Here is a 22,541-nt window from a genome sequence, read left to right as displayed (position 1 = left end):
CTAGCGGCATGGCTCTGTAAAAGGCAATGTTGATCTATCAATCAGTGGATGGGTCAGCCCACCACTTTGGTTCAAAATCAGCTTCATTTAGTGTTTAATGGTTATTAGCAATGTTAGCATTGTAACACGTTAAACTAAGATGGTGAACATGGTGAACATTATTCCTTTTAAACATCATGTTAGCATTGTCACTGTTAGCATGTTGGCATGCTAGCGCTAGCATTTAGCTTAAAGCACCACTGTGCCTAAGTACAGCATCACAGTGCTGCTAGCATGTTTTTAGACTCTTAGACTTGTAATGCACTACAAGGACACATCTTTTACTGTAGTGTCTACTATGGTTGTTGCCTGGTAGATAGCTTTTAGCCTTGTCAAAATATTGTCACATTATATTTAAAGTGTTGTATACAGTTGCTAAGGAACTCAACTCTCATCGTGTGTTTTTTCTGTTGACCTGCCACTGGTGTATAAGCATCAATTGTTGAGCACAGAGGGAAACTGTTTGCCAGGGATAGGCAAATCAATGAGATCAAAACACACAGATAACAGAGGCTGTGAGAAGCACACTCACACAAAACACATACTACTAACAGAGGAAGTAGTCAGTTCTGTCTTAGGTCGCTGGACAGAGCTGGAGTATACATCCTCCAGATACAAACACACAGACTCATACACTCAACTCTTTGTCACTCACTGTCTCTTGGCTTCTCTCTCTCTTCGACAGCAACAGAAACTCTCACAGAGACATTGAACAAACACTCTGCACCACTTTATCCATCAGCCATTTGGACATAGCAGAGTCCCCTGGGATTGTTGTCCTCAATATGGTGAGTACAACTTAATAATCAGCTAAAACTATATAAAAATAAACACCTTCTAAATATTTGAATTACTCTGGAATGCCTTGGTAAGATTAAGTGAAAGAAGGAGATCTTTGGTACAGACATTTTTAAAGACTTTTGATTTCTTATAAAGGGATATCATGTATATTTCTTTGTAAGAACACTTTCGATTCATAATTGTGCACACGAGTCTGACAACATTGTGATTAGAGAGGTAAGCTGTTATATTTTAAATGTAACCTTGACTTCATCAGAACTTGGACTGCAAAGTCATTTTAACAATCTGTGGGTTTTTAGTTATCCTAATATAGTATTTACCACCCATAAGACTATATTTGATAGTTTTGCAAATGATATTCACAACATGTTTTCACACTTTTCTTACACATATAGCAAAAAAAGGAAGAAGTGTCCTTACCATTAGGGTAGGTATTTTTTTGTTTTTGTGTCAACTAGATTGAGCAAGGCAACTGTGGCCTCCACCTTACGTCACAATGGAAAGTAAAATCATGGTTCCTCTTTGCTTTGAGCAAGCAGTCATTAAATTTGAAACGTATTTGTGCTTTATAGCTGGATAGATAATGGCATTTTTCTCATGACTTCGTTTCATGAATTCCCACATTTTGTATATGCAGAATAAAAGTAACTCAGTCCGGTTAAACTGGGTTTTATGCAGGGTAAACCCATCTAAACATTTACTTACCCAGAATACTGCATACGCTCACTCAGCTGCCAATTTATTAGGTCTAAGACCTTAGTCCAAAACAACAATCCTATGTTAAATCCTACATTCACGAAGGTCATAATCTTCCATTTTTGTTAAAACTGTGTGGTGTTGATTCATGTTTGAATTGTATTGTGCAACACTGAAGGGTATTTTGAGGATTTTACACCATTTGTAGGTGTTTACAAAATTGCAACTGCATGAATATTTAGAGAAGCAGTAATTGCAACTGACTGGTACAGAACATATTGGTCAATTTTTTGTTTACCGCAGTTGAAAAAACAGAAGCACAATCAGGGAATTTTCTTCTGCTTCTTCTGATTTCATATTCAGACACATCTCAGGCTTAGTGTTAACACACTTCAGTATGCCACCGCTGAAAGAAGTTACTGGCACCACTGAAGTGACACTCCGCCAAAAATCTATCTTTTCATTACCAAATACACAACCTGAGTTTCTTAAAATGCAGTTGTTAAAAAGTAAAAGTTGATTGCTTCCTTCCCAATTAAGATAGCAGCTGCGGCTAGCTTGACTGTAGCTAGCTTGACTGCTAGCATGTTTTACAAATACATGACAGTTCCAGTGGATTCAAGTGGTGACAGTTTTCAACTGGAAAAAAAAAAAAAAAATCAGCATTTCAAAACTTCTCAAACCAGACCTCTCGCATTATCAAATTCTCCACTGTCCATTCTGCCCAGTATGCTATAACACTTTTAAACACTAACACTTTTTAAAAACTAAAAATATTATCTGCAAGGTCCCAGATGTTAAAACTTCATGTTTCAATGACAATGTATTTCATTGTTCTCCCTACTGTGCCTGCTCATGGCAAAAGTATAGTTAACGTTTTTTGGTTAAGCTCAAAGCACTTGGTTAATGTTACAAAATGTGCATCGTCTTGGCTAAATATTTTTTTAAAAGACACGAAACAGAATTTGTTTACTTTTTGAACATCTAACATTTAACCAAAATCGTTTCCTCAAACTTCTATGTGGTACAAGAGCACTTTGTGGACTGGAAAAGACATTTTTAGTGAATGTAATCCAGGCATCAACTACATTTCCTCAAAAACATAGGCAAAAACAATTAGTTGGCTATAATCATAATTTTTAGAAGACGGCGTCGGTAGAATATAAGATTCTTGATTTATACGTAAATCAGTTTTTTTTTTAACCTGCCTCCTCTAACCTGGTTCATTTACACTATTAGACCGCACACCGTATATGATATCAGGTTATACAAATAAGTGTGACTGGGTTTTACCATCCCTCACAGATAGCGTACTGAAGAAAATCCAAATTGCAGTAACACACACAGTAGCTTCTTTTTTTCAAAACTCGCATTTGACAACTTCCCATTTAGCTTCATACTGTTGTCTTTTACGCCGCACAGGTTCCCCTCACTTTTATTGCTCTGTTGTTGGAATGGCAGTAACTGTGCGTCCTCATGCTCTTATCTCCTCTTCCTGGTATGTTGTCTCTGACTCCAGTCAAACTAGCTTTATTAAAATAGGTGTGGCAGCTACTTGGTCACTCCATTGTCAGATTTTTTGAAACAGCTGAAGGGCTGATACTGGACATAACCTGCTTTTTTTGGGGCAAGTTTAGGATGCAACTTGTGGCTTGTAATTTAAATGTTTTCACTCCTAAGTTTACCTATTTTGTACTAATGTTAATTTAACATATTAGAATTTGCTTAGAAGTGTCTTTTTACTTTTATCTGTCTGCTTGTAAGAATGTTCTATTTTCAGATATCACATTTGCTTTTCATTTATACATTTTATTTCAAAAATGCTTCCGTATTAAAGCGGATTGATGGGACGGCACTGTTAGCACCTTCTTGCTGTGAGGCAAGAAGGTTTTGGGTTTGAGCCCCGGTTTGTGTGGCCTTTGTGTGTGGAGTTTGCGTGTATTCCCTGTCTCTGTCCCTGTGCTGGCTTCCTCCCAGAGTCCAAAGACATGCAGGTTAACTGACGACTCTAAATTGCCCGTAGGGGAATATGAGTGTGAACGGTTGTTTTTTTCTCTAAGTGTCAGCCCTGTGATAGACTGGCGACCTGTCCAGGGTGTGCCCTGCCCCGAGTGACTTCAGACCCCCTGTAACCCTCAAAAGGATAAGTCGTATAGCTAATGGATGGATGTGAATGTGGTTCGCAGTTCTCATCTTCAAAGGCCACATTAACCAAATAAATACAATAGTCTCCATATCAGAGAAAAGGGCGTTTCATTTGATAAAAGTAACTCTATGAGCTAGCATATTCTGACAGGACTAAAAGTGACAGTTTTTAGGTTGCTAATAATGCTTCGAAAACTCTTATTCCTGAGCTTCTTAAGTGATGAAACAATCATTTTGTCATGTTTACAAAATATTATGATGGGGTTATAGTTTATGCAGTCTTTGTGAAGAGAGTATTACTTCCCTGTCAAAACCAGAGAGGATGACAAGATAGAAGTGATTAATTCACTTATTTTAGGATAGAGGCCAATTTTGGCATAAACACTAATCCTTGGTAATTCAAGCATTTTACAGTCAATAACATGATGATGGTGACACAAACACACACACACACACAAACGCCCACGAAAGCCTGCCACTGAAGGCCTTGTCCTGGCCACTAGGATCAATTTGGGGTTTTAGTGTTTTTTTCTTAATGCATTTAAATAAGATTGAACCACAAGCCCGGTGATTAATGGACAACCTGTACCCCCTGAGCTACAGCTGTGAGACAAGTTGTGTATTTAACATGGTTTGTGTATATCAGTGGTGTGTGAAGGGACTGGGAAAAGAGAGAAACAGATTAGTTAAACTAAAGTGAAAGCAGGAATTTCGCTGATTAGATAAAAAGTTCGGAAATAAGAGAAGGAAATGTCTGGGCAGGAAAATAAGGTATTTTTTTTAAGTTTTGAAACTTTCTGTTCCTATGTAAACCTTTGTGTCAGTCTAATAGAGTCTGAATTCTTTTTTTCTTATCCCTCTTTTGCTATGATTAGCAGTTTCTGTTTTAGCACTTGTGTTTGCTGAAGTAATTTTATATTCTTGCATGAACACCTAGTTTCTATTTTACTGTGTAATTCTGAATCCATTTGAATCAGATCCTGTATAAAGTTTTGTATATTAATCACTACCTCTACTTCTGATCCTGTCCCATTCATCCCAGGAAAACAAGTCTGATGTAAAGGCCATCATGGCTCGCTTCCAAGCGAGTGGGTGGAGCACTGACGAGACTTCCTCTACACTGGCTGGACGTACCAAACAACCCTTGCACCCCACCCTCTCCTCCGGCCCGACCATACAGACAAAGAAACCTGTCTTGGAGAGCCTCTCGGGCAGTGCAATAAATGTTCCTCCTAAACCACTTTTCCTGAAAAACACAGTATCCACTAAAAGTGACACAGAGGCACATAAGCCAAACAAAACTAAAGCCCTGGCTAGTAGGTTTGACAACACACAGGATGACACCAAGACCAACAGCAAACCCTTAATTGGTATTAAACAGCAGATACCTCTGAAGCCACCCCTTTCACAGCCTCCTGAAGCTAAAGGCCCTGTACAGAAGCCTCCGCTCAACAAGCCCTCCCTCAGCTCCACCCTGTCCGACTCCAAACCTGCCTTTCCTAAACCATCTCAAGCAGTCAGCTCCAAGCCGGGCTGGATAAAAGAAGACAGTGGTGGGGGTGTGCCATCCACTACTGGCTCCACACCCAAATTGCCTCCTTTACAACAAAAACCGAGCAGCAGCATCATAAAATTATGGCACCAAAGTGAAGAACAGGCAGGAGCTAACACAGACAGCGTGAACAAACCCTCCCCTCTGACAAACTCCACTTTTAAGCCCCCCTCCAACTTTAGGAGTGCTCAGAGTATGTTCAACAAGGAGAAAGACAAGAATGAGCAGTCAGATAGTGGTGGAGCCAACAAACTGCCCATCACTGCCACTAACTCCATCCCTCCTCCCAAACCTCCAGCCAGTAAAAAACCTAGCTTGAGGAAGCCATCCAAGCCCTCTTCTCAGCCCAGCAGCATTAATGGTGATGCCATTTCGGGCCCCAAGCGTAACCCTCTACCCAACAGTTTAGCTTTGGGTCCTGCTCCTGCTAAACCTAACCGACCCCCCAGAGTCAACCTGGAAAAATTTAAAAGAGGTGCTGAGGCCTCTGATGACGGTAAGTTGGACATGGAGTTACAGCTTTGTTTGTTTAATTGTGACACCACTGACATATTATGAACAAAAGATACTGATTGTAACCACCAATCCAGTAAGTGAAGGAATTTCAGTATTTACATTAATCAATCAATCCTCACTATGGGTTAATACATCAGAATCATACAATACACAAGTCGCTTGTATACTGAAGTATAGTTACAGACACTTCCAAAATAATTGCACCTAAACACGCAGTATCTCAAAGACGTGCAATCACAATTTCAGGGCTGCAGTTACACTCAAGCTGGTATTTTTTGTATTTAGACTCAGCAGAAAGTTCTTACTTATACTTCTGCATGTTGTAAAAGGCTTTGGTAATGATGGCCTGTTGCTTATTTACCCGGCTAATGTAGAAATCTATAGGAGTTCCGACAATGGTATTGCTGGATGGATTCTAGATAGTCCCAGTATAGGATTCAATTCAAAACCATTGTCTCATGAATTGTTAAAGTTATTTTGGCCTTTAGATTTAACAAATATCTAGCAGCTAACTGATTTTTCAACTATGGAAGACATCTTACTACTTGACCGTAGTTAGAGATACTAATTGAGTTGCTGTTATAGTGTGTATATGTAATTAGTGATGACTTTTTATGTGGCTTAACGGGACGACAGCTATCATTGAGGACATGTCCCCAGTGTTGTTTCTGGGAATTTCTGGATTTTAATGACCTGTGAAAGAGTTTTGAATTTTACAGTTTCACACTACTTAAGCATGGTGGATTTTTTAGGCTGACTGAGATATTTTTATAGTCAGTATCTTAGACTTGACCCTATTTCAGCCATAATAAAAAATGAAATAAAAGGACTTATTTCTCCACAAGAATTACATTCTTCGCACTTTTGAGAAACACTATTTAAAACTTTGTGTACATGCAGGGAGATGAATATATATAATTAAGAAAAAAAATACTGAGAAAATCTTACGGTTCATTCCTAATCAGAATTTCATGGCTACAATCCAAGTCACTGACTTTTCTTGCTCTGATCATGTGGATGTGTGAGGTGTTCTCATGTCTCTCTTGCAAAAGAAATCTTGACCTCTTTGAGTCTTTTTTGAACAGAACTTTATCAACGTATTTAACACAATAAGTTTTCCAAACAGAATGAAAATCATGTAATGATTTAAACATCAAATATACACAAATATACATTTTATTTCATTTTCAGCATAAAAGACAATGTGTTGAAGAAATGGCTTGAATTTAATTTCTACAAACAGCTGAAAAATAGAAGTTAAGGCAGAGAAGGAGAGTTTCAGGACAGAAACGCTTGGCAGCAGGTAGGGACACATTTATAACCCAACAGGCAAGATTACTTCAGCTCTAACTGGCTGCATTTAAATTTGTTTCCCTGCTCCCAATCAGTATGCAACAAAATCAAATAGTGCATCAAACACTGAAAAAGCTGACAGCATAATTTCCTTTAAAATAAACAAGCCACAACATTTTATCCAGCGCTCTCTGTAAACCAGGAGCTTCCTGTCAAGAGGATTAAATGATGCAGGGCAGCAACCTGTTTGCAGGTCTTGTGACAAAAAGAAAAAAAAAAAAAACAGAAGGGGTTCTTCTTATTTTGCCATTTCCTCTCTATCACTAGCAGTGCTACTTTGTTAACACATTGCAAAAGTGTGACAAAGGACTTGCATCACACATCAGTGTGGTGTCAATGACATTAACTATGTTTAACCTGCAGTTGCTAAGTTTACTTTGGGCTATGGCAACATAGCATTAGAACTAAATTATTATTACCATTTTCCATTTTTGTGTGCCTACGGTATCTGATTATGCATTTTCTACATTCTGTACAAAATTTGTGCAGGTCACAAAGAAGCAGCTAGACGAATGCTCAGAGCATAAGATTACAGACCACAGCCACAGACACGCTGTTGGTTCCTCTATTTGCCCCAGGCAAGTTCCCTGTCCAGTTTCTCCTTTGGCCTCCGCCTCGCTCTCCGCTCTGACAGCAGAGTTTTTTTCACCAAATGGGGAAGTAAGTTCCAGCAAACAGGGAGAGCTGCAAGTGAGAGGCTGTGACACAGGCTTTTTAGACACACACCTGATCTAAATTTATTTCAAGTCAAAGGTGAAAGATAACGGCTGGATGATATTCATCCTAAAACAGGAGCAAATACTGGAAGACAGAGGATAACGGCTCCACAAGCTATGAATGCACTTTCACAAAAGTTGTTTTCCATGCTACGTCCTCTCCCTTTGTTCCTTATTATGATGTGCTATGCTATCCTTTCTTTCAATATTATCCTGAAATATTAGCGAACACATGTCAGGTTTTAAGCTTTCATTTCATATGTATTGCCTACTTTATTGGTTTTGTGTTTTGGGAGCATCACTTGCAAATGGCCTTTTAATCATGATAAACTGTACTGGTTTGTTTTTTCTTCTAACTTGGTGGTTAGGTGTGCTCTTATTGATGGTCTAATGCAATCAATTTTATCAAGTAATATACCTAAGAACAATTTTGAGGTGCTTGTACTTGAGTATTTCAAATTTGTGCTACTTTATACCTCTACTTGACTACATTTCACATGCAAATATTCTATTTTTTACTCCACTACACTGATCTGACACCAGTTACTTAACAGATTACGATTTTACATACAAAATCTATGACACATTCATATAGAATCTAGTATTGCTATAGAGTAAATTATTCAAAAGTACATAATGTGGTTAAAATTACTTCCACCTCAGCCAACTACAATAGTGAAAAGCTGCTTACACATTAATGCACCACACAATAATCGAATAATATAATATATAACACTGACAGGAGCGATTCAGCTCCATAATGAACACTTTCCCTTTTGATGCTTTTAAGGAACATTTTGCTGATAATTTTTTGCAAGTTTGATTTTGAATGCAAGACCTTTATTCATAATTGAGTATTTTTACATTGGCATATCGATTGTTATGACCTGTCTGACTTGTTTTTATTTTTTTTGTTTTGTGTGGGGAACTAGCCATTTATTTATCTATAAATACAGTACAAATGTGAGACAGGGCCCTGACAAAAACACTTCAACTTCTCTATTTTAACACCATCGGTTTCTGTTACAGGTCCCAGCACCTTTAAGAAACCCATCATCCCAACAACTCAGTCCTCTCATCTCAGTAACCACAGCAACCATGTGGCCCCTACTCCACCCCCACAGTCTGCCCTCCCCAGTCTGCCCCCAAGACACCCTGGATCCATGTAAGTTACACATTCCTGCACGGGCACAAACACAAACACACTTAAAAATGATATATGTACTGTTTATATTTCCTGGATAAAGCAACTCCACTTAACGAAAGGTCAATCCTGACTGTGCTTTTCAGGATCCAGCAAGAGGAGTTCTATGATGATGTTGATGAACTGAACTGCTCTCCTCCACCTCTACCACCATCCACAGGTTCAGTAACTATTCACTATTTGGTCAAATGTAATGCACCATGACTGCCACGTAACTTGGGGATGGTTATTTTGAGTATTTGCATATGATACTTGGCTAAAACCGCAGTTCCTGTCCATAGTTGTCTAGACAGTCTAGTTTAGTTCTCTTTGTATGAAACTTAACACATAAATGTTGGTTTACATAATGCAGTTTTGAAAAATCATGATTCATTGTTTCTGCTGTGCAGGTCACCCAAGTCAGAGGGCAAAGGTGAGACATGATCAATTACTTTCATTTACATAAATTCAGATTTGCATGCATGTGCTGTCTGCAGATGCAGACACACGCACAGATTGGGACAAGGATGTGTTCACTTAAAGACACGTGACTGATAAACTCCGTAGAATATGGACACTGCAGCAGCATAGTGAGTTATTTACAATAAGTAAATAGGAATAGACAGGTGCAGTCATTGTAGGATAAATTAAAGTGTATGTTTGGAGCACATGCAGGTGTATATTAGATTGACCTTAGAGCACAATAACACGGATGTGTAAATCAGATGGAAAATGTTAGGATTAGTGCGTTTATGTCCTCAATGGTGAAAATGAAATATCAACAGCAAAAATATGTTTTTACATGGGTCTACAAAGGTGTGGAGCACATACAGCATGTGTTGTATGATGTATGAAAGATACACACCAAACTAATTCCAGGTTTTAATTGCTTTTTCTACTTCCGTCTTCTCTGTCCAGGAGGAAATTGATAACGATGATGGAGAGATGTATGAGGATCTTGATGAACGATGGTGAGAATGTTGCACATTAAACCTTTACCTGTTTATCACACACTTTACTGATTCTGCTAAATTGATAAATCCAGTTTAAATTGAAAATGATTATTTAAGCATTCAAAACTATTTGTTAGCATCAGGACCAACCTCAGTAAATAAAATTGGAGATTTATTTACTGAGGCTGGTCCTGGACTTTGCTTTTGTCCTCACTGATTTTAATTTTGTAAACATGTATACAAATGTATTGCTTCAGTATTGGTTTCAGTCCTGGTTCAGCTTTGTTTAACATTACTACTAACACTATGCTCTGCTGGTTGTTTTGCAACACTACAAGAACTTATTCAGTCTCACGCCTATGTACTTTAGATCCATGAAAATACGGAGGCAGATAAGCTTCCTTTTAAACTTTCCTTTGTCTGTTCAGGCAAACAAAATTGGTGAGATCATTTTAAATTCAACATTTTGTTAGAGGAGATCAGGTATGTAGTCATGGTTCAGCAGGTGTGTTGCTTTAGAAAATTAGTTTTGAAAAGCCCATCAAGGGACATCTGTTGCAAATAAACTTAGGCTAAAATGCTATGTGGCAGTAATTAAAAAAAACATCAATAAATAAATAATCTTTATATTTTTATGCTTGTACTGCATGAACATTGGTATTTTGTAGTTTTGTAATCTTCAAAGAGTCAGCATAAGCCGCTTCTTATAAGTGCAGTTGTTTTTCTATCAACCTCAATGCTCTTTCTCTCTCTCTCCCTGTCTCTCTAAAGGGAAGCGGCTGAACAAAAACAAGAGAAGAAGAAAGAGAAAGACGAGAAGGAGGAGAAAAAACGACTGGAGGCTGAGAGGAAGGAGCAGAAGGAACGTGAGAAGAAGGAACAAGATGCCAGAAAGAAATTCAAAGTGAGTGGAACAAGACTGGAACTCTCAGCTAAACCTGCTGGGTGACGGTTAGCTTAGCTGAGCATAAAGACCGGAAATAGGAGGGAACATTTAGCCCGGCTCCTTACTGGCCCCTAAAAGTTCAATAAGTATCTGATTTGTTTAATCCATACAAAAGCCAAAACAAAACAACTCACGTCTGTATGTTAAATATGAAGTTAGAGCCAGGTGATGTTAGCTTAACACCTATGTTGTGTGGGTTATTTGCTGGACTATTTCTTTGCCAGGCACAGAGGCTACTGACTTACTGAAAATAAAGAAGAAACACACCAGTATATAACCCCCCATAAAACCACAAGGCACACTTATGTTTTTGTATAGATTAAACAAATGACATATAATGTGTTATTTTGTGAGCTTTAGAGGTGTCTGTAGGCACATTTGTTACCTTTGATCAGAGCCAGGCTAGCCCCCCCCCCCCCATTCCCAGTCTTCATGCCAAGCTAAGCTAAAGTAACCATCTCCAGGCTCCAGCTTCAAAGTTACAGTACAGACATATTTTCAGAAAACCTGTTATATCCATTATGTTGCGTACCTGCACACCCATGAAGATCTTGCCCAGTCTAAAGAATATACCTTGTCTGTCTCTTAAAGCCATGTCATAAATAAATTTAATAGATTAAGTTTTTTTTCTGTGTACATTTTCATATATGTTTGTGCGTGTCTGTGTGCGTTAGTTGGTTGGCCCACTGGAGGTCATCCATCAGGGGAAAGCTCGTGTGGACTGCAGAAGCAGTAAAACCGACCTTGGTCTGAAGCTGGGAGACCGCCTGGACATCATCCGTGTGCAGGGCAACCCAGAGGGAAAATGGTTGGGACGGACGCAGGATGGATCCAGTACGTTCACATATTTATCCCTAATCTGTCTCTTTTTCTTCCAATATCTTTGCCCCGGTTTATCATCTTTCAGCTGTCCAACCGTCATTTCCCCTATATTAGTCCAGCAAACAATTATGCCAAGAATCCTAATTAAGAACAATAAGTTAAATAAATATTTCATTTTGATCTTTGTTTCCAACAGTTGGTTATGTAAAAACCACCTCCGTGGAAATGGACTTTAACACACTGAAGAATCGTCAAGCTCAGCAGGCATACGACCCTGAGGTCTATGATGACATCGATATTGTCTCTTCTGATAACAGGTGCCAGTTATGTGAAACTATATATTCTTACTTCACAGCTGTTAGTTGCACTTTTGTAAGAATGGGGAGAAGTGAAATGGGAAGTATATGTTCTCCTTGTAAACTGCCATTAATAAACGACAAGTGTTAACATGGAAACATGCATTAGTTGTTAAGATTTCACTTTTTTTATTGACAACTCAAATTTTTTTCTGTCAGGTGCATTGAATGGCAGAAAATACAACCATGCCCATGAGCCTAATGGATACTGTAGTCCCAATGAGTCGCCAGGCCAGCCAAAGCCATGAAATAAAAGTTCTAACATATTCAGAAAGCTTCATAGTTGCAATTTCTTAAAGGAATCATGAAGCAAAAGTTCAACAGTTTAGAAAATACATTAATTTGTTTTCTTGCCAAGAGTTAGATGAGAAAATTGATACCATTCATATGTCTTTCTATTCATTGTGCAGCTAGTTATGCAAATAAGTAAAGCAAATAAGCATATTCCCAGAAATGTTGAACTATTGCTTTGAAGTGAACTAATTTACATTGCAGAAATAATCAAACAAGTTCAATTTAATTGTAACATTATGAATTTCAGCCCATTTGAATCTTGTTTGTAGTAACGATTCATTCAATTGGTCACCTTGTGTAACACTTCTCAACTTAATTTTGAGAAATGAAAGATCACTAAATTGGCCAGTATTTAATGTTTATATTACCAATTCTTTTCTCTCTATAGTGGGATCACAGGACCCGGAGGTATGCTTTTAATCTTACAATAATATATTTCATTTCATTATATTCAGTTACAATCTTTGCAATCAATTAATGTCAAGGTTGTGTTACTGAGATAAAAGATGTCACCAATTAAAATATGTATTTGTTTTTGTCTTGTAGTTGTCCTACCCCCACTACCAGGAGAGGGAGGAGAAATATATGATGATGTTGTTGATCCAAACCTGGAAGTCAGGTGGGAACTGTTTGTCGATTTACAAGCAATCGGCAGATGGAGAATAAACTCTTTTATACTCATTAAATGCTGACTATTAATGCTAAATGGGAAAAGGTACACAGGAGAGATTAAAAAATGACACAGAAAAAGAAAAAGAAGTCTTTTCATCCTTGGTTGACTCTCTAGTCCCCTGGACACCAGCTCTTATCCTACGAAGTCCCGTGGCTTCCTGTGGATGTTTGAGCGGAACAGACGTCCTACCAGCACTAAAGTGTAAAATACACTAAGTAGTAAGACTGATCACAGATCTACTGTCCACTGTTGTTAATCCCTAATCTTTCAGCCATCACTCTCCTTCTGATATCTGAACAGTTTCTCTTGGATGAAGTAGCCTGATTTTCTCCGCAGATCAGCATCAGATCAATGACTTCACCTCCGTCTGAATAATACTGAAGGACTTAAATTTACAAATTGACTATTGCATGAACAGTCTGAGAGGCTGAAATCTAACAGTGTTGTTTCTGTGATTACAATCAGTACGGTTGATTATCTGTGATTTTACTAATCTTCTGGAGTTATTTGCATGCCTTTAACTGATGTACGACTGTTGACCTTATCAGAAAAGTAAGGCATTATCTGCTAACACTGTCAAAAGCACGTTTTAACAAGTATACTAATTACAATATTGTGTTGTAATTCATGAATATTAATACTAATTTAGGCTGCTTTGAATCATATTAACTTACTTTTAATTGATGACATTTTAATGATATAAATAATGTAACATTTTAATATTTTTTTTTCTATTGTGCCAGAGTGCCTCCACCCAGCCAGTTTACTGCAGAGGGGAATTCAGGTATCACTCACTGTGACAACACTTCATGTGCTGAATGGATATTTAATCAAAAAAAGATTTTTTCCTTCCTTAGTTTTTCTTTTGGCCTTTTGGTCAATTGAAAACAAAGTAAAGACGTACTGGTGTGAATCTCCAGATTGACTATAGGAAAACTTACCCTGTGCGTATGTTAAAGGTGCCCTTGAGCAAGGTCCACCTTCCATTATGAAACTGGCATTTGGCCATACACAGAGAAGTTTGGCAGCTACAGCTTCATTTGGTTAGGCATGACCAGCAGCTCATACTGGCTCATGTTAGCTAATGTTAGCAAAGTTTAGATAGATATTGTTGTAAAACTGGCATTAGTGAGCCACTTTGCTGACTTTATGACTCTTCTCTTTTTGTGATTTAGTTACACTACATTTTAGCATTTACCATTATACTGTCATTGTAGCTTGTGACCACGGTGTCTGGTGCTCAGCAAGTCACACAGTCTCACTTTAAAGGACGCTCTCTTGACAATTTGCATTTTATCTCTAAAAAGAAATGTTTGTACTGGTCTAAATCCATTCATGACTTTAAATTAGGTCTGGGCCTATGCTTTTACATCAACTTTGTAGTTTCACTAGCCAATGTGTGAGTTGCCCAACACCTCCTCTTCATATCCTTTACAACTGACAATCCATTTTTGTTATATATATATATATATATATATATATATATATAGTCTGATTAAAATGTGTCCACTCTGAATGCATGATAATGTCAGGTGTCAGGTGCATGTTGATGCCATTTTACCTCACTGTCTGTTTCCAAATATGACCACAGATGAGCCAGGGGCAGCAATCGATGAGGAGATATACGATGATGTTGACTCTCAAAATTTGTCCTCACCTCCGCCAATCAGCAGGTACAATTACATCAGTCTCAAAACATAATAATCTTACAATAGTGTCCTTCTGTTTAGATTCATGGTTTAAACCATGAATATATTTTACTAGAGTTTTTACTGCTTAGGTTTTGTCCTCTCACTTATTATGTTTCTGTCCAGCTTTCCAATCCTGAAAGGCAAAAGCAAGACTGAAGAGATGGTCCCAAAGAAGCAGAAAAAGTTTGAGAAAGAAGAAAAGGACTTCAGGAAAAAGTTTAAAGTCTGTCTCTCTAATATGTTTATCATGCTTTTCGATCCAATCTTCTAAGTCTGAGAAACCTCCTAATGTGAATTTATCAGAACATTTTGGGAGGGCTTTGACACTCAAAATAACAAAAGTCATTTTAAATGCATTTCATTACAATACTGAGTGTGACAAAATAAAGCTAAACTTAAGCCCTTAAAATGACAAACATGCTACTAATAATGTAAAATAAAAATGTATTCACAGTCGCAAACTTAAAAATTGAGAATATCGTATTCAATCTATTTCAGTATGATGGGGAGATACAGGTGTTGTACCAGGTGACCATCGTCGACACACTCACTAATAAGAAGTGGAGTGGGAAAGAGCTGCCAGTCAAAGCAGGGGAGAAACTTGACGTCATTGTTAAAGCCGTGGACAACAAATTGATCTGTCGGAACGAGGAGGGCAAGTGTGAGTATCATCTGTATGTTTGATTATTAATCAGTACATGTAGGATTCCTTACACCACTGCTTTTTCATTCTTTGCACTACAAAACTGAACCATCCACCTCTAAAATCTCTGTGTCTGTCTATAACAGTTGGTTATGTTTCCACCAGCCACATTGCTATGGAGTAAGTACCACAAACATTCACACATTCATACACACACAGACTAAGAAAGAGACTTAACAACATGCTGTCTGTACTGATCGTTTTGCTTTTGTTTACAGCGACGGTGATATCTACGATGATATTGGAGATGGTATGTTTAATTCGTCTTTATTATTTCATGAATAGATTTACACGCAGTTAAAAAATGTTTTATCAATATTATTATTTTTTTTTTTTTTTCAGATTGCATCTATGACAACGATTGAGAAACATCCAGCACTGGATTAATTGTTTTACACTGATATTGTTCATGTTATTTATTATGTTTATTGATGATATACACTGGGAGTTGCTTTGAGTTAGCCTGATAATCAGACTGAATTTTCATTTCATTTTCACTTCATTATTTATTAATCAATATTTGAATTGGTGAAAAAATTTGGACATGTGGGCAGAAATTCAGAGATCTGGAACCAGGCTGGCTTCGAAGTCCTTTGAACAATGTATTCATTTCAAAAAATATTCTCTTCAAAACAAACAAACAAACAAAACAAAACTATTTATTGTGATTATATTACTTGCTACATCTTGGCACGGTGGGAAACTTTTGTTAGATCAACAGTATTTGCATGTTTCTGTTTTTATATTTATGTCTGTTTTTTCCCCTCTCTTGCACTGCTTTTAGACACTCCACAGCTCTGACTTAAAATGTATGCAATATTATAAGACTAGCAGCATGTTTAAATGAAAGTTATAAACATTACTTGCTATTTTGTCATTAACTACTGTCCATAATATGATATTGTTTCTTTGTTTCAGCTTTTTAACATGTAGAATAAACAACTGTTTTAGTGCCAATGTGTCTGTACATAAAGTTATGACATACATACAATTTTTGAAAAAAAAAAAAGTGTTTTTGATTTTTCTCTACAAATCTTTGTTTATCCTATCCGCCATAAAGGGAGTGCTACTTTTCCATAAAGAGCAGCATTAGTTAAACACGTCTGTCACCAACATGCATAATAAAGTGTTGTATGATGCTTGTAAGCTTGAGGGATATGTGTGCAGGTGTGTGATGTGTGCACGGGTAAATCCTAATTGGCTTTCCACTCTTCATAATGGCCTTTTCTGTGCAGTTTTTGTGCAAGAAAGGAACCAGTAACATCTAGTGGCAGCCATAAGAACTACAACAAAATTTAATTTAAATTTCTAATTTAACACCTACTTGTTTCCAACCAAAATGACACAGGTGAGCTGGGAGCCATGTTATATCACAACCCTGGAATGGCAGCAGAAAACACTGACTAAATTAATCACGTGAGCATCACATGATGAAGTAATTCCAGAGTGCCAATAAGCAGAGAAAACAAAAAATGAATAAGCGGCTCAGAATTGGACAGTGCCCCGATTTGTGCTGTTTCCAAAGGGGTCAGACTTCCTAAAAGTGCACGGCTTTGATATGACCGTATAAAAGTGTCCTGTATAAAAACTGATTCATTCTACTGTGAAACATGAACAGGAATGTTGTATAGAGTAAGTCAAAGTAACTGATCATAGCCTACTTACTCTCTTGTTTAAGTGTCTTGCAGTATTTCACCTTATATGAGTAATATACACTTGATATTAAGTTGCTATTGATGTATAAAAAGGCCCAGTTGCAAAACTAAATTAGTTTCATCACCCTAAATAAAAAATAATCCATGTTGGTAGTTCTTGTGAACGACAAGTATGTGGTTAGTTGTAAACTCCTTATAATAACTAACAATAACTACAATAACTAACGACTTCTTATCTATTCATTTCATTTGCTAATTGTACATTTACTTGCTAGCTGTGTAATCATCAATACCTCGTAAAGCTGGTTATTCCACTCTGAAATTGTGTTTTTTTTTCTGTTTTCTCAGTCCTTTGTTTGCAGAATAAAGAAGGAAGAAAAGGAGGAAAAAAATGAAATTTTAAATTGTGCAAAATGAAGTTTGCATAAAAGTAGGATTTAGCCCCACTGGTTTTGTCAAGAAAAAAAGATTTAAAAAAAATATTTCCGCTCTTCCCGGAAGTCACTTTTTCGTCTCACGATGGTTCCTCCAGTCGCAGTGTCGCCGCTTATCAAGGTAATAACGCAGATTATTTGACCTAAAGTTGTCTTATAAATAGGATTTAGTAAATTTAGAGGAAAGTGTGCAAAATAAAACTACAGCTGTCATCTCAAGATGTGCAGCTAGCGGATAACTAGCCGTCATTGTTAGTTTTTGTTTTAGCATGCTAGCTAGCGATGGCTAGCAGTGACATTGAGAGGCGTTACAGGTGAACCGCACATGCAATAACAGCTGGAAAACCTGGGTCTTCCACGTCTGTCGGATCTGAAATTCGTGATTATCATTATCATTACCATTTGTAGTGCTGCAATAAGCCCAGTGTGTCATTTCAGTCAGGATATAGTCAGCTCGCGTTAAACCACGTTAGCAGAAAGGTCAGAGTAAAGCTGAACTTCGCCCCAGTCACTGCTAACACAGCCTGGTTTGTGTACAGTTATCTGGCGTTAGTTTGTTAAACGGTGACCACATCCTGAGTATTGTTCAAATCAGAACTGCAGAAAAATCAGAAATGTAGTACTGTTTAAAAGTGATAAGTCAGAGCAGCGAAGTATCGCAGTGGATGAGTAAGCAAGTAAGTAAAATAACTATGGACAGCTCATCTTACTGACATGTCCCAGCGCACACAGGTAGCTTGTTAGTCGTAGTTGTTTTTACCAGTAAACACAAGTGATTCACTGTATTTCAGACGGCGAGGTGGTCTGCTCTGCTGCTCGGCGTCCTCTATGGCAAACAGAGGTTTGGTAAGTTGTCAGCGATTGTTTCTGTCAATGTCCAAGCTTAAGAAGGCAGCTTAACAAAGGGACAAAAAGTTCCCCAAGTATGATTTTTAAACGGTTTTTTTGGATGACCCTTCCATATCATAAGATAAGATCATTTAAGACATAAGACATGTGGATATGTAACAGTAGGAAAAATACAGGTGTAAATGATAAAATGAATGGTGGCTGAATTCCATTTAGCTGCTATGGTTTCAGGGGCCTGGTGTTGTGCATGTTGGTTCACGGTTACTCATTAAAGTTAGTACCAACACGTGTGCTGTTCCTACTCTGGCAAGTCAAATTGTCTCCTGAGAAAAAGGCCCACTATAAAGTTGCAGTGCTGTAATGCAACACGCACAACAGTGAGATCTGTTTACATCTGCTTTTTCTGTCTTCTGTTACTTTACCATTTAAAGCTATGTGGCAAGCAGATACTGAAAAGACTAGAATTCAAATTAAATACTAAGGCTACTTCCCAAAGCAAGATCACCATGAACATAAAACCTTTGTCTCATATACAGGGGTTGTCAGGCCTCTGAACCCCTGAATCAGATTTTTAGGGGGTCTATAAATTAAACACATTATTGGGTATTTCTCCATATTGTGAAGTTTATATGCATGTTGGTGCCACCGGTTATAGTTGTGCAAACTATAAATTTGGGTTTATCAGAATATCTAACCTCTGCTGCTCTGTTTGTGTCGAAGTCTTTAAAGTCGTATAAACAAAAGCCAGTGCCAACCCATCTTTAAAATAAATAATTAGCCAAAGTATTAAATTGCAATCCCTTAAACAGTCCTTATATCAAAACAAAAATTTTAAAAAAGGAAAATGCATCAGGACTTTTTTTTTGTGGTCGGGGTAATTTCAGAACATTTTAAACTTTTTAAAAAATGGTGGGTGTTTTTTCCATGGGATATAGTATGTTTAATTTTCTGATATTGATGTATAGTTAGTCGGAGTGACTGGCTAACATAGGCCTGCTCTGAACTGTAAAGTATATATTAATCTAAAAGTATATTGTAAATATACGTACTTCTACCTGTAAGATGTGCACATGACACTGGACACCCCCAGTTTTCGTTAGGATATTTTGCACACTGCATCAAGCTGAAATAAAAATATTCAGTGTTTGTTTTGAAATAATCACTAACTGTGGTGATATTCTTGTTCAGACTACCTAAAGCCCATTGCTGAGGAGGAGAGGAAGGTTGAGGAGGCAGAGAAGAAGGCAAGAGAGGAGCAGGAGCGCATCTATAAACAACTGTCTGAAGGTAGCAAAGACACACACTCTTTGTTCCTGTCTTTCCACTCATCTGTCACACAAAGACAGCCCTCATTGTTGGTTCTGTTAATGAGACATCACACATTTTATATCTGAAAAATGTCTTATTTACATATTTCCCATCTTGTTTTCTCTTCTCTCTGCAGCAAATTCAGACACCATCCTCAAATGAATTATCTCTGGACCTGTGTTGTTATGTGTTAAACTCAATAAAAAAAAATGTATTACATGTAATGTTCTTGTGTCACTTGTGGTTTTTGGTGGGGGTTTAACTCTATACTAAAAAAAAAGAAAATACATCAAACCAGTTAATATCATCTAATTAAGACAGTCCTTTTTTCAAAACTAGTTACTTTTTAGAGTTATTATTCAGGTTTAGTTTGTTAGTTGGTTGCAGTGCAAAGAGAGAACGCACAGTAGCAGACACAGTTTGTGACTACAGCAGGTAGGTGTGTGTGTGTACCTGTCCTTCAGTGGGAGATGAGCCTGGGGAGAAAGCATGGTTGTAATCCTGGCCTAGTTTAGCAGCAATCCACGGATTGGGGTCAGGGACCAGTAGTAGAAAGTGCAGTGTGGACAGAAGTGTTCCCTCAGTACTCTTTTGTGTTGTGTAATATTGTAATCTTCATTATGACCTCTACATTATATAGTACATGCTATTGCATTATGATTGTGATGGCCGAGAGACGGCTAATAAAGGTTTGTTGCATTTCATGTTGCTACATGTGACTCGCAAACACAATTTGTCTTTTTTTTTTTTTTTTTTTTAAATAAGTTAAGCTGGTGAGATGTTTTATAAAATGGCGGCCATGCTCCATCAGTGAATAGTGAGTTACCAAACCCTGGCCAAACTACAAGTATAAATATGCAGTCATTTTAATTTGTAAGTTAGTTTCAGTTTCAACATAACAGATAATGAATTCACTCAGATACCTCATAAAAATACATTTGCTTTATTTGGGTCACCATTGTACACATGGCGCACATGAAGAGACAAGCGTTAAAGTACTGACTATTAGGTAAATAAAGTCTCTTTAAAAATGTTCTGGGTATGTCGGCAGCATATTTAGGTACATGTGTTGCCTAATACAAGTTGGTCATCTCTGAAACACCCATGCTTCTTTTCCATAGGTGGAATACTTGTACATCAGTAAAATGAGGCAAGCATGATAAAACCATAATTCAATAAATAAGGGGAAAACAAAATTACTTGGTGACTCATTTGCCAGTGCCTGCAAATGTCACTAACCTAATTAAAAATAAGCATTTACCTTTCAACTAGAAAAATACTTTTTATATTTACAGGGCGGGAGGAAATATGTACAAGTTTTTACAAGAAGTTAAGTTGCTCCCTTGCGCCGTCTCGAACAGCTCTGTTCCCCTTCCACTGTCTGTCTGCGCAGATTGTTATTGCAGGTACATGACGGGCTAGTGGTTAACGCCAATGCTTCGGAACAGTCTGAGGTTCAGGTCTCTGACCTGATCCTTTTTTTTTTGTAGAGTTTGTAAATTCTCCATGTTTGCATTTGTGTTTCATTTTCTCTCGTATGGAAACACATCATTGTTACATATTTTGAAGATTATGAAGACACTGGCCTCAGAACTGGAGTCAGTCCTCAGGTGACGCACTGTGCCTGACCCTTGCTCCTATTTAGGAAAGGTCCATTTCAGAAGATGAATTTCCCATCAGGGATTAATGAGTAGTAACTTTTTGTAGCTTTTGGAGAAAGATGGTTGCTCCTAGGACTGTTTTATGCGTCAAAAATTGGAATCTAATTATTCAGTTCATAATAAAAATTTTCAACATTTTTCAGATGAGTAACTGGATTCCAATGGGCTCTATTTTATTAAGACATTTGTAACTGTATATTCATAAAATATAACATTCTCAGCTATTCTCTCAGATGTATGTACAGTGAGAAGGCATCATGAGTAAGCAACTACAGGCTTGTTTGCAGACAGTAAAGTTAGATTTCTATGCCATCACCTTACTGTTCCTATATACTGTAGTAACCATAGGCTTCACTGAGCTTGTCATCTACCTTTGGCTCTCTGCAGTCAAGGTAAACAAACTCTCATTTGTAAATGTTAAGTGACTGGAAGGAGTGAACATGAAATTATCATTTTGGAATATTAGAATATATATATAATATAATACAGTAATTCAATAATAGCTCTATCTACCCATTATCTGAATTAACATTCTGAAACCCTAAAACGAGTATTACATTAATGTACAATATACACTATGTTTGAAAACAGCGCTCCAAACATGATATACAGTCTACAGTGATTTGGACTTTGCAAAGAATTACTTGTATAGAACCTTCACTCTTACATAATAAATAATCATGAATAATCCTCAAAATATCAGGAAACTGGTACTGTATGAGGAAGAATGAAAACATAAGATTCAAAAATCACCTTGGCTCTTGATCCATATTTAGATACTAAGAATTTTAAGAAAGGGATGGGTACTTTTGACCTAAATATAACATGAAGGAGAAGCACTAGACATGACTGGCAGTTTCTGTTCTTCCTCAGTGATGTTTTTCCAAGATGTCCTGTCATATCCTGAATTCATTTTTGGCCCGCCTGCTTACTGTACCTTCAAGATAAAACATTGCTCTTCTTGGTGAGGATTCTCTCCTTGTTCAGGTTTTTCTCTTCCGATCTGAACCAGTTTTTCTGAAGAAATGCTATGGGGCTTTGCATTCACTCATGAATCCTTCTTCCTGACTTTATTGCATTATTTCCGTGGTGGTGAGACTGACTGAACGGCTTTGATTTTGAAGGTTATTCGGAAGTCAGTCTGTCATGAGCTGTCTGTGTGCACTTCCCATAATGTGCACAGCTTTTTGACCCT

At 37.5% G+C, this 22,541-nt stretch overlaps 2 protein-coding genes across 4 annotated transcripts; both read left to right on the top strand.

Moving 5' to 3' along the window:
* Positions 1–617: 617 nt before the first annotated feature.
* On the top strand, positions 618–16,551 carry fybb (FYN binding protein b). 3 transcript variants are annotated; one of them, XM_040158008.1, is made up of 19 exons: positions 618–827; positions 4,724–5,729; positions 8,848–8,983; positions 9,109–9,182; positions 9,412–9,434; positions 9,920–9,972; positions 10,726–10,858; positions 11,575–11,734; positions 11,919–12,039; positions 12,761–12,780; positions 12,919–12,991; positions 13,160–13,246; positions 13,789–13,829; positions 14,637–14,718; positions 14,860–14,959; positions 15,235–15,397; positions 15,526–15,559; positions 15,658–15,689; positions 15,782–16,551. In XM_040158008.1, the coding sequence occupies exons 1-19, from the start codon at positions 825–827 to the stop codon at positions 15,802–15,804; spliced, it is 2,364 nt and encodes a 787-aa protein (XP_040013942.1). In that variant the 5' UTR covers positions 618–824; the 3' UTR covers positions 15,805–16,551. The 3 variants fall into 3 exon arrangements, 2 of the variants coding, with proteins under 2 accessions (XP_040013942.1, XP_040013943.1); XM_040158009.1 differs by lacking the exon at positions 13,160–13,246 and having other exon boundaries at positions 15,782–16,550; XR_005709727.1 differs by lacking the exons at positions 14,860–14,959; positions 15,235–15,397; positions 15,526–15,559; positions 15,658–15,689; positions 15,782–16,551 and having other exon boundaries at positions 13,160–13,263; positions 14,637–14,651.
* A 987-nt stretch (positions 16,552–17,538) lies between these two features.
* On the top strand, positions 17,539–19,909 carry LOC120806483 (ATP synthase subunit e, mitochondrial-like). Its single transcript, XM_040157708.1, has 4 exons — positions 17,539–17,649; positions 18,320–18,374; positions 19,566–19,664; positions 19,822–19,909. Exons 1-4 carry the CDS (start codon positions 17,614–17,616, stop codon positions 19,845–19,847), a joined length of 216 nt encoding a protein of 71 aa, XP_040013642.1. The 5' UTR covers positions 17,539–17,613; the 3' UTR covers positions 19,848–19,909.
* The last annotated feature ends 2,632 nt before the right edge of the window (positions 19,910–22,541 follow it).

Source organism: Xiphias gladius, chromosome 20 (genome assembly GCF_016859285.1).
Source record: "Xiphias gladius isolate SHS-SW01 ecotype Sanya breed wild chromosome 20, ASM1685928v1, whole genome shotgun sequence".
Taxonomy (NCBI): domain Eukaryota; kingdom Metazoa; phylum Chordata; class Actinopteri; order Istiophoriformes; family Xiphiidae; genus Xiphias; species Xiphias gladius.
This window is presented reverse-complemented; position numbering and strand designations above follow the sequence as displayed.